The sequence below is a fragment of the Drosophila virilis genome, chromosome 3, assembly GCF_030788295.1.
Source record: "Drosophila virilis strain 15010-1051.87 chromosome 3, Dvir_AGI_RSII-ME, whole genome shotgun sequence".
In the NCBI taxonomy this organism is placed as follows: domain Eukaryota; kingdom Metazoa; phylum Arthropoda; class Insecta; order Diptera; family Drosophilidae; genus Drosophila; species Drosophila virilis.
The window spans coordinates 282,303-294,767 of record NC_091545.1 but is presented as its reverse complement, the minus strand read 5'-3'; the positions used below and the strand labels follow the sequence as shown (position 1 = coordinate 294,767).

General features: G+C 44.8%; 1 protein-coding gene across 7 annotated transcripts in view; it reads left to right on the top strand.

Moving 5' to 3' along the window:
- The window catches only part of Svil (Supervillin), a 125,829-nt gene that overhangs the window by 20,474 nt on the left and 92,890 nt on the right, over positions 1 to 12,465 (top strand). For all 7 annotated transcript variants that reach the window (XM_032435595.2, XM_032435594.2, XR_004303844.2 and 4 more), the window contains one exon: positions 4,724 to 8,837. In XM_032435595.2, coding sequence (XP_032291486.1) covers positions 4,841 to 8,837 — 3,997 coding nt within the window. In that variant the 5' untranslated portion in view covers positions 4,724 to 4,840. Of the gene's footprint in view, positions 1 to 4,723; positions 8,838 to 12,465 lie in introns of those variants that run through there.

The window sequence follows — 12,465 nt, the reverse complement described above, 5'->3', positions numbered from 1 at the left end:
ATACACGTGTGTTCAAACAGGCATACATATATATGCAAACTTAAGCCTTGTATCAAATATTTTTTAAATTTGCGAAAAGTGCGAAACACGTCTGAAATTATTTTTTTTGTCACGAAACATCACGCACTAAACCTTTCTAAACATCCAGAAATTAATTTGTTCATTGCAAAGTAAACCAAAAGAAAAGTGTAAATACTTTTACTATATGCGTGGAGTGCCATTTTTATTTATATCACAACATGTTAGGGTGTTAATTATAAATGAAATGAAGTCACACGGTGCTCATTTATCATATCAACCTAGTGCTTCACCTGTCTCTCCCTTTGATTGGGAAATGTTCCCACATTTGTCGACAGTCGAATAACACGTATCATACTTTTTTTTTCTACCCAAAAGTCTTCAACACATTTAACTAACGTAACTATGCAAATTTTTTTATTTTTCGTATATATAAATGCTACAAATTAGTTAAGGGGCAACAACAAAACTAACACACATTTTGGCAATTAAAAATCGATTTACATGTCGAGATGTATATAGTATTACGAGCATGTTGATTATTTCCCTCTAGCGTCTGAAACGGGTGAAAATGAATGACGTCCAGTGAAAGTTTAAAAGTTCGTGTATAGCTAAACGCACAACATAATATAAATATAATAAACCAATAGGGCAACTGTGGCCCTGCCACCTCTGGAGACGCCTCTTCAGATGCGTGTCAATTATTTTTTATTAAACATGTTTGGTTGCCTTTTTTCGGACAAATTTTTTTGGCGGCGGCTCATGCCCAAGCTGAAGTTCATTGACCGACTATTTGAAAATGAAAGCGACGCGTTTCTGATTTTAAAATTTGTGTGCTTTTTTGATTATATATGAAAATATGCAAAAGAGTAAGATTTGGTCGGGCAGAATTGGAAATATGAACAAAATATGGAAATTAAACGTTTAGCTGTATGGCGACTGCTTTTTGGTAGCTTAAGACGCTAAACAGCCACGAAACGTGATTTAATAATATGGTTTTATAATAAAATACGCCCCTAAAGTCATTAGTCTACACTTTTCACGCTTTTCTTCAATCCCTTTCATAATATTATCCAGCAGAAATTGCATATGTAAAATATGTTAGAATTACGACCGCGCTCACCATGCGACTTCCTGGTGCCATTAAACACCCGGCGTTGCGCGGTCCCGCAGCTCACTCACAACAAACAACAACAATATCAAGCACTGATCATTTGCTTCGCTGGATAAACAAATATGTTGCCACAAGTTGCCACAAGTATTCTTGCCCCAGGACAAAATGCATTACGTGCTGTACATAAATAAAATATTTTCAGTTTTTCAGCTTTTCCCATTTGACTCCTTTTTTCCAGTTGACCAACTTTCTGGACTCAGCCCCCGCCGTTTAGAGCCTGTTATTGACCCTACAACGGCTGAGGTCTGGGGAAATTAGTATGGATTATGCATGATTGTTGTTGTTGCCACAATGCAACTTGAAGCATCCCTAATTCATTATACGCAGTTGGCGTGACGAGTTCGACGCCTTCTTCATTAAATGGAAACATTTTCAGGCGATGATTAGACAGCCAATGCCACTTCTTGTCTACTTCTGATTTCGTTTGCTTTCTACTATTATAATATATATTATTTTCTTTATGTTAAGCAACTGCATAGTTACATACTGTTTAGGTATATATTCCTGATCACAGTGACAACCAAATTCCAGTTTATCTGCCATTTTCGAGCTGTCCTATACAAATTTTTCAACAAGCATAAATAAAATTAAATTTTACATAAATTCTCGATCAGGCAAAATAAGGTAAAAGTCATTAAACTTTTTATTTCAAATTATTATTCAGTGCAATAAAAACGGGTAAACGCACCGCAGATGCAGTTCATTAACTTTCTATTGAACAGCTGCAAATCGTTTGCCATTTTAATTAAGATTCGCATTAATATATTATAATTGTTTTCCGAAAAATGAGTCAGTTTTTAAGCAATTAAATATAAAAACCTAGGGTCGCAGCAACTTGGCCAAAAATGCCCACTGACCTATATTCTAGCATTACTTTGCCGTCTACACACTCGGATCTTTATATAGAAAGTAAGTTTATATTTAGATCGGGCCGTAATTTGCTTTCACTTTTCGACAGAGCAAATATCTTCCGCATTCGTTCCATTTTTCAAAGTCTGTACAAATATTTGTACTTGCTTGACAGCGAAAACTTACAAAATCTCTAATGTGAATCATTTACATAAAAGAAAGAAACACTGAGTATAAAATTGGAACAAGATTTGAAAGATTTCAAGTTTTCCACCTTATCCAATCTATTTAAACAGACACACTTCCACAGTCATAACTTTGGGCCACATTTTAATTTGATTTTATATGCCTGGCATATAAAATTCTTGGCAATAATGATTTTACTTAATTTCAGGTGACACATTTTCCGATCTACATTTACTTTCCCCAAATATATGAGTGGGCGGTGGGCAAAGAACTTTTCCACACGAGCATTTTCTGCTCTCAATTTTCGTTAATTAAAAGTCTCTGCGGCCACGTAACACTTTCGCAGCGGTTCATTGACTTCCCAATTGATCTTTAAAAGAAATGGAAAATCATTTAGATTTAGTTACGATTTACTTAATTGAAATATTGCTGTCGACGCCGCATTCTAAAACCCATTATGTATTCCCCAAATTTTCTCTTCACTCTCTCGCGCTCTCTTAAGCAAACACACTCTGCTCTCTATGTTGATGGAAAGAGCTTCACACGGAAAGCTTTTGGCGCGGCTGATCGCGATGGTCGTGAACAGTTTTCCTGTTCTATCAGTCAAGTGGACGCGCGTGTTCGGAAAAGAACACTTTCGTATTCCATTTCTATATAGTTTAGAATCGCGCGTAAATTTCTGCTTTCCACTTGTAACATATTTATTTATAAATTTTGCGCAAATGTGGAAACGGTTCTGTGTTGAGCTTCACTTCGAATTTGGCATTTCTATTGGGAATCTAACTTTCTTTTTTTTTTTTTACACTTATTTTCTACAATTTCGCGTACTTATTTTTAGTTATCCTACTCATACTCGCTGCGTGTTTCCATTGTGTTTTCCTAGCTTTTCACGCGTTACACAGTGCGTATGCCTGATGTGTGCCTTGGCAGTCTGCCCGATATTACGCAGCTGTTTGCGACGCCATCAATTCTCAAAATTTCTGCATAAATTCTCTTATACAAAAAAATTATTTGTCTTTAAACTGAGTCACGTAGCTGTTCTGACTTTTATGTGGTTTTTAGAATCGTGTTTCGTTATGCCGCAGTTCATAAATCATTTTGTGAATGTAACCAAACAACACGTGTTGAAATAGTTTATGGTTTTACGCGACTTTGCCGCAGATTTCATTTGAAGTGGATCATAAATATGTAAAACATTCGGAATTTCCTTTCGTGCAACTTTAATTTCAATCTAAAGCCTTTTATTTAATCAAAATTGAATCGTATTATGCCTTTGTTCCACATCATGTTTACACTTTGCGCCTGTTACACGACTTTTGCATTCTGGATTTCCTTCAGTGCATCCCAATGAAAACTTTAATTTTAGTCTAAAGCCTTTTACTTCATCGAAATTGAATCATATTCCGCCTATATTCCACATCATGTTTATATTTGCCCCTTGTTTATTTGCTTTTAATAAGCCCTTCGACCATGTGCCTTACGAATAAGACAACTGTTGCCCCTTTTGCATCGTCTGCTTTATAAACATGATATAAGATCGTCAGCAGCGGAAATGGTGTCTCATATATATGAGTCCCACGCCCAATTTTAGAGCTTTTTTCTATAAACAAAAATCCCAAATTAAACAAATAATTAAAAACAGCAAAAAGAAATTGAATTTCACACGCAATTTCGTTTATTTTTGTATATGATTCGCATATGAGAGTCATTGAAAACTAAAAAAATAATTGAGTATGAATAGTTTTTTGTTTCTTAACTCGAGATTAGATTAAATAGTTGTAAATGTTTAATGTCTTAAGAACTTGCCATCACATTTGTTATACAACAATTATCTTTATCTTGATTGATAACACATTTTTCTATCTTTACAACGCTTCACCTTTAGGTTCTGCAAAAGCAATTAGTATTATGCTAACTATCTGAATTGTATGATAATGAGTTACTTCCGCCCGTTGTGTTGTCTTCGGTTGCACTCAACTCTTAAGATTCTGTCGTGGGAGCTGCATATGCAAATTTCTGCCCGATCATAAAGAAAAATTTGCAAGAAAAAGTGCGCCAAATGCATGGCACATCTCAGCTTCAAAAGCTGGTTCTCGGAAAAGTAATCTGTTTTTATCTTAGTGCATAGCATATTTATATATAAAGTTTTTGAAAACAACAAGTATGTCAAGATAGGCAGAGACTCGAAAAGCTTTTGACTGAAAGCAATTGTTGCACGGTTTTTCTGCCAGTGTATGACATAAATATATAAAATAGGCATTTAATTTCACAAGCCAAGACGGAGCTTGGTTTGGTTGGGCGGTTATCTCCAGCTCTTTTAGCCAAGTTAATAAGATTTCATTTAATCTTATCGTTTGTCTAAACATCAACTCTGTAGGCCCATTAAGTGCAAATAAAACGAATGTTTAAATAAAACTTATCTTGATTAAGCCGGCTATTGACTCTAACTAATTTATATTTCTCTTGTTCTCTCCCTCTCTCTCTCCCTCTCCGTAGACTGTTCAAACAACTTGGCGTCCCCAGTTGCCGCTGCCCAAAGACGACGACACGAAAGCCACAAATCAAGCAACAATTTCCCCAACCACATCCGATAACAACAACCACGCACTGGAGATGGAGCGTCTGCGCCTGAACGGATCCGGATCCTCACAGCAGCAGCTGTCGAATAAACAGAAATGGTCCTTTGGTCGACTCTTTCGCAAAAAGAAGGATGCGGCCGATTGCAGCGCCAGCTCCAGCGAGGAGGACCGCAAGGCCGGTTTTGTACCCGCCCAGCGCCAAAGCGCAACGAAACCCAAGGCCAAACATCACGCCAAGTCCGCACGGTGCAACAGCAGCAACAAAGCGCTCGGCTTCGATCACATCGTGATGCCATCAACCCAGTCCCAGTCTCAGTCCCAAGCGCATCCCGTCCAGCCGCAGCACATAGACAACGAGTTCTTTTTGCCCGTGGAGATGGTACCGCCGGAGCCATACTATCAGAACCAGCCGGGCTACTACAGCCGCTCCAGCAACTCCCTAGATCGCCGGCTCTATCTGTCGCAGCAGGCGCCACCGGGTGGGAATATGCCGCCACCTAAATCCCGTTCCGGTCACCGCGGCAAGGTGCCGGGCCACTCCAGCGAAGAGGAGATCATCTCGCTAAACTCCTCCACCTTCTCCAAGTATCGCAGCGACGAGAGCATACACAGCGGGGGCCAGGCGCTGCAGGGATACGGCGCACCCGGCCAGAGTAGACGCAGTCGCGCCGCCCGCAACGAGCGCTACTACAAAAGATTGTCCCGCGACGGCGAGGTCAGCCATGGCGGTGTGCCTGTTCAGCAGCAGCAGATGATAGTGCCCACGCAGCGCTACAAAACGCAGCCATTGCCCTTGTCCATCTACCAGGCAGCACCCAGTTCCTCCGTCGCCGCCTTCTCCGGCTATGTGCAATGGCAGCCGCAGGTACCTCCCTTGCAGAACACCATGCAGAGCGATGCGAAGCGCAGCATCAGCTACGATAGCCAAATGCATATGCAAAATGCGAATAAACGACTGCAGAGCAAGCCGCTGCCGCTGCCGCCACCGCCGCCCCCGAGAGATCCCTTGCGGCGCGTCCATGCCGGCTACAGTTCCAGCGATTTGCGTCCCGTCTCGTACGCCTTCGATCAGGGCGGGCGCTGTGTGTCCGACGATCGGATGTGGCAGCCACCGCACTACCAATCCGTGCACTCGCTCAATTCCCAGCCAGGCGGCGGCGGCTCCACAGCCAGTGCCCCGGTCACCGAGCAGCCCGAGCAAGCACATCAACATCATCGTCGGTTCATTACCCGCTCGGAGCGGAACGCCCTACCGGGCAAGAAGTCGCTGCCCAATGGCATCGACTTCCGCTATGTGGCCGATGCGACGCCGCGCTCAAGGAAGCCCATTCACATGCTGGACCCTAGCGGCGGACTGCGTGCGCCAAAGCCCGGCCTGCCGGCTTCCAGCGGCGTTTTGCGCACCTCAAAGAGCGGATTGGCCAGCTCCAGCGAGGGTGGGCAGTCCCTGGCTAAGCCACGCTCCATTTCCAGTTCGCGAATCAGCGAGCTGCGTAGCTATCCCATACCAATGTACTCTGAAGTGCAGAAGCCCAAGCGAACAGTGCCTGGTCCCGCTCCCGTTCCCACTCCGGAGTCGGATAGCGTCATCTGCGGCAGTTTGCACATCAAGCCCGGCGAGCATGGCAGCCAGAACTATGTGGAGATACGTCATCGGGATGTGTACAAGACAAACTCCATGCCGCATCATTACCAGCGCCGTTCCGGTGAGGATTTGCCCAACAAGTACGAGGAGTACGTGGCCGAGAAACGGGAACAGCATCAACAGGCGCCGGCGCCCATCTTTACCGAACGCAAGGGCAGCGCCCCAGCCATAACGCCCATCTATTTTCCACGCAAGAAGCCTGCCAATCTGGAGGAGGCCATCAGCGAGCTAGAGGCCATTTACAAGTCGCTCGGCCTCACCGAACCGCCTGAGCCCAAGTCGGAGCACAAGTCGGAGTCCAAGTCGGAGCCAAAGCCGCGTCTGCCCACGCCGAGTGACTTTGAGAAATTCGCCCTGGCCCATGCCGATGACTACGAGGACGAGGACTCGCCGGCGGGTGAGCCGGATCCGGTGCGCGACGATGTCGCCTATCGCAACCTGCAGCTAGCCAATTTGCAGTATCGCGCCGCGGACAGGCAGCCGCCCTTCGGGATACCCGTCGGCCCGATTGTGCCGGCGCCGCAGAGCGACTATCTCCATGTGGAGCCTGTGCAGAAGAAGAAGCAGAGCGGTTCGCCGGACATTGTCAAGGATGATTTGGCGGTGCGTGCGCTGCGGAAAGATCCGCCCGGGCCTAAGTCCAACTACAACTATCCGATGCAGAAAAAACAGCGCGCGACGCGCACCCAATCCGCCAACATATACAATCTGATCCAGAGGGCCGCAGCGAAGCCGTCTGGCGGGGATCTCAGCAGCTATATCGAGCTGACGCGCAGCATCGAACGCGCCGGCTCCATGTCCAATCTGGGCGTGACGGAGCCGAGCGATACCAGCGATATACCGGGCACCTTGGATCTCCTGCGCAAGCTCAAGGCCCAGGACGAGGAGCTTAACAAGAAGCCGCACATCCCATTCAGGCATCCGAATCAGGGTGGCGCTATAGCCCAGCTGCCAGAGCGTCTGGGACACGATGAAACGGCAAAGTTGCCTCCGGTGCCGGCGCCACGCAAGAGCCTAACGCCCGAGCCCCTGCTGGAGGATGCGCTGAATAAGATTGCGCAGGATGCGCAGGCGAGCAGCATCAAACTAACCCAGGAGCTGGACGAGCTGCGCAAGGAGGCGCTCATCACGGCTGCCAGGCCCAAACTGAATCCGGAGCAGCAAAAGCTGGAACAAGAGCTGCAGCAGATCGAGGCCGTCTCCGAGGCGGCCAAGCGCTGTGGCCAACTGCTCCTCGACACTCTGCCCGACCATGATCAGCCGGACAGTGAGCAGCCGCACCAGCGAAAACTGCACAAGGAAGGGAAATTGATACGCGCCATCGACGAGGTGTCCGAGGCGGCGAACGCGGTTTGCGAGAAGATCCTTAAGGATATTGTGACCACCGAACCGCCCGTGGTTGTACACGAGGCGCTGCAGGTGAAGCAGGAGCAGCAGCTGGTGATGCCGCATCTCATTAGGAAACTGGATCCCATACAGTCGGACAAGATCGAGGCGATTGCCAAGCGCTGCATGCGACAGCTTAGCGAATTGGCCGAACCCGAGCAGGAGCCGGAACCCGGGCCGGACTACGACAATCTGGCCGCGTGTAATATGAGCACAGCTGGAACTGGAGCTGGAGTCCACGCTGATGCCACTCTCATTTGTCCCATTGCAGAGGCCCGGACACGGGCGCAGGCCAAGTCCCAAACGCTCGACGATATCGATCGCATTATGCAGGAGTGCGAGCGTCAGGCGCGGGAAACGGGTCCCGGGAGCAGCTGCAGCAGGACGGCGACAACAGCAACCACTGCATCCAGCACGGATGATCAGCGCACCACGGCGCCCAGCATGAGCAGCGGCAGTGGCAGCGGCAGTAGGAGTGGATGTGGCAGTCACCAGGCAACCACTGTAAGCACCACCGCATCCTCGTTCAGCTCCAGCAGCGATTGCCTGGCCAAGTCATCGAGTCCGTCGAATGCCAGTCGGCCTATGTCCTCGAGCATAACCTCATTTAATCCGTACTCATCGAGCGACTACATCAAGTCGCAGAGCAGCGATTATCATGCACCCAGCACTGATCCCATCAAGACATTCAGCACCACGTCCTACGATGCGGAGACGACGCCCAACAACACCACAATCAGCACCACCAGCACACAGAGCACTACACAGAGCAGCACCACAACCACCGAGAATCAAACCGCCAGCGTAGCGTCGCCGTCGCCGACCTCGTCGTCATCCGCCTCATCCCCGCCGTTGCAATTGACGCCAGTTGGCGAACGCAGAGCACGCTCTTCGTCGCCCTCGCAGTACAATTCGAGCGAGGAGCTGGCCGCCATCTTTGGCATCGAGGAGAAGCCAGTGAAACAGCTGCGTCGCAAGCAGCCGCCGGTTAACCCAACAGGTAAAGGCGTTGCCCCCGCCCAAGCACAAGTGCAAGCACAAGTTAAAGCCAATGCGACGAGCTCCTCAGATGCCGCTACTAATCCCCGCTGTGCGCTCCAAGCTACCGCTACTAATCCAGTTTTGAATGTTGACCCTAAACTTGACCCCGAATTCGATGTTAATATTACCAGCAGCAGCAGCTGCCGCCCATCTGCATCCACATCCCCTAATGACAGTGCTAGTATCTCTTGTAGTCATAGTTATAAGTTAGCCACCATACCGGAACTGGAGCTGGAACCGGAGCACGAGCAGACGGGCGCTGGGACCTGCCTGAAGCTTTCGCCCAATTTCAATCGCATCTATGCCAGTAAAATCGACATTGTAATGAATAGGCCCGAGGTGGCCCCCGCCCTGACCCAGTTCGATTCGTTAAGTTCGGAGTTGGAGGAAACATCGTCAAATCCGGACTCGGGTAACGCCAGCCTAGCTGACTTTCCACTCGCAGCCCATGCAAATACATCCATTGAGTTGCAAACCAGCTACAATAGTCGCTTTGAGGTTAAGGAGCACTACGTGACCGAGGTTTCGATAAGTACAGATGATGACACCGTTACCGTGTGCGAAAGCGCTAAGCAGGAGGCTGAAGATTTTCCACGCTTGCCCACAGAGGAGGAGCTGCTTGAGAGCTTGCGTGAAGAGGCGGCACTTAACGAAACCGAATTAATTTCTCAGGAAAAACTTGATGAAACGCCCGCGTTAAAGCAGCAGTTAAAGCAAGCAGTTTATGACTTAACAAGTGAATCTCTCATAAAAGAACTTAACGACAGTAGTTTCGAAGGAAACGAAGTTGACGAAAATAATTTAGTGTCAATTGCTCAGGACGAGCTGCAAGAGCAGCGCGAGAGCATGCGTCAGGAGGCGGCACTTAATGGAACCGAGATTGCAAGTGAACTTAATTCCGAGCAAAAACTTGACGAAACGCTTGCATTAAGCATGGCAGTTTATGACCTAACTAGTGAACCGTTCTTGAAAGAAATTAACGACATTAGTTTCGATGAAAACGAAGCTGACGAAAATGATTTTGTTGGAATTGGTCTGGACGAAGCTTTTCTTAAAGAAATCACAATTGACGAAAGCGCATTAAATGAACCTGCTGCATGTGAACTAGTTCAGCGCAAAAAGAGCATCGTTTACGAGACTCCACAAATAAACCTGAGCATTTCCGAGGTGCGACTCAATTACGATACCAAAGCAGAGCAAGAGGAGAGCGAAACAAGCAGCGAAGATAGGAAGAAAGATGGAGAGGCAGAGGAAGAGGGCGCTGATATGCCAATTAAGGATACTTTAACACGTAATGAGCGCCACAGCAGCGGCTGCGACGGCAACAGCGACGGGGACGGCGAAGCCAATGAAATTGAGACGCGCCATCGCCAAGGACTTCCGGCGTTGGCAGAGGAACGGCCAACGACCAGCTCGAAAGCGCTCTCCGTGTTCGGCGAAGTGCGACCGGCTACGGCAGCTGGGGCGGGGGCGGAGCTCCGCGGCGCGACGCAGGGCGGTTTGACGACACTCGAGCACGTACTTGTTGCCTGCACCGTGGGCCTGATTACGCCCAATGATTTGCTCACATTGTGCCTGATCGTAATTGGTGTGATTATCATTGTGGCAATAGCGCTCGCCTGAACACACACACACACATGCACACACCGACACACACTCACACACATTTGTTGTTATTGCACAACTTGATGTGTTTGTAGTCGTTTGTTGTTGTTCTTCTTGTTATTGTTGTAATTACGGGGCAAAGTTGTTATTCATATTTTTCTGCCGCGGCAAACGAAACTTTTTATTAATGTATATCGATGCGTTAAATTTATTTTTTGATATAGCCCAAAAGTATTCTTATTTATATATTATAATTTAGTTTTATATTTATGGCTTAAGAACCACTGTGCAAATGCATTTCATCCACATCCGAAAACTAACTTAATTAACTAATTTTCGTTTAATTTACCTAATGAATATTTTTTTTATTTTTAATTTGACTGCAACTTGTGCCAATGATTTTTTAATAATCTGCTTTATTATGTTCTTTTTAATTATTAATATACAAATATCTTTTATACTAAGCACACGATAAAAAAAAGTCGAAAAAAAGCAACGAACAACGTTTTGAAACAAAAAACATATTCTATATTCATATAAGGACTAATCATGAAATATTTCCAAAATCTCTTTGTATATTTTCAGCTCAAAATTTAATAGTCTAAGTTTTCATATAATTACAATGCAAATAACGATTTTCCTTACGTTTGTATAAGTAGAAGTTTTTTTTGCTTTAATTTTTCTACACTTGTTAAATTTATAAAAACAAAAACGGACGACGCCAACACATAAATATTAATAATAAAATGTTATTTACAAAATGGAAAACGTCAACAATTATTGTCCATGTTTTGTTTTATTGTTTTGTCTGTTTTATTTATTTTTGTTTTGTAGATTGTTATTTCTTTATTTTGCATTTTAGTTAATTTAATTAACATTAATTAGAGACCTGTAATAATAATCCGCTCCTCTTTCCAGCTTATTGCCAACATTATTTAACTAATAAAATAAAGTAAACACTTCGTTCGTGTCTTTTTAACGTAATTTTTGCTAAAATGCCGCTGCCGAAAGCCATTACTTAATTATTGTAAATAAAATTAACTAATGTTTATTTAAGTTTATATTTTAAATATTTTTGCTTAATCAGATATAATTGTTAAATATTTACAAAAAAGTAAATCTCATTTGTGTGGTTTGAGTCTTGACTTAAGCTCTTTGCTTTCGAATTCGAAAGCTTTTCAAATAGGTTTCGAAATTGACTGTGTGTTGGTTGGAAACCCAGCTAAGCCGAAATAGAATTTTTTTGTTGAATAGTGTTTGATGTTAAAAGGTAGCTTATATTTATTTTAGATTTACGTTATTTTCCCAGTTGAATTGTTGAAATTATTTAGTCAAGATAAGACGGAATTCGAATTTTCTTTATTTCATATTTTATCAATTTTCTTGTGAATTAGATGTTATGTTAGGCTTCTTACCTAAAATTTTCCGCAAATTTTCCCAGCCGAAAATCGCATAGAAATGAGCACAAAAAGTCGTCCGCAACAAAAGTAACAAAAAATCGAAAGTCTTGCCACGTTGTGGGGCGCCCCTCCTGCAATTCTTGTTGTCGTTTGTTGACTTGACATAAAAAGGACATTCAACTGCAGGTCGGGCCGTGTGACCTTTTTGGTCTACTACAAATTTCGATAGGTAATGAAACCTCCACTTTATGGAAAAGTTCTATATCATAAACATAATGCTCCCATTCCACGCGTTATTCCAATTGGCTCGAATCCAATTGGAGCACTCGAAACTTAATATAATGGAAACCTTAAGGCATGCAATATTTTGGCCTGCCGTGAACCCAGCTGGCAAACCTAAATAGCAATAAAAATGTCACAAATCTAATTTGTTTAAGTCCCTCTGCCACATACATATGCCAACGCTAAGCATGCCTAGCTGGGACTCTCGACACGACCGCAATTCGCTTGCTGTCATATAAAAGGCTCCTTGGCAGCCTATAACAACCGGAAAAGACAAGCAAGGCGTGATTTTAGCTCAGC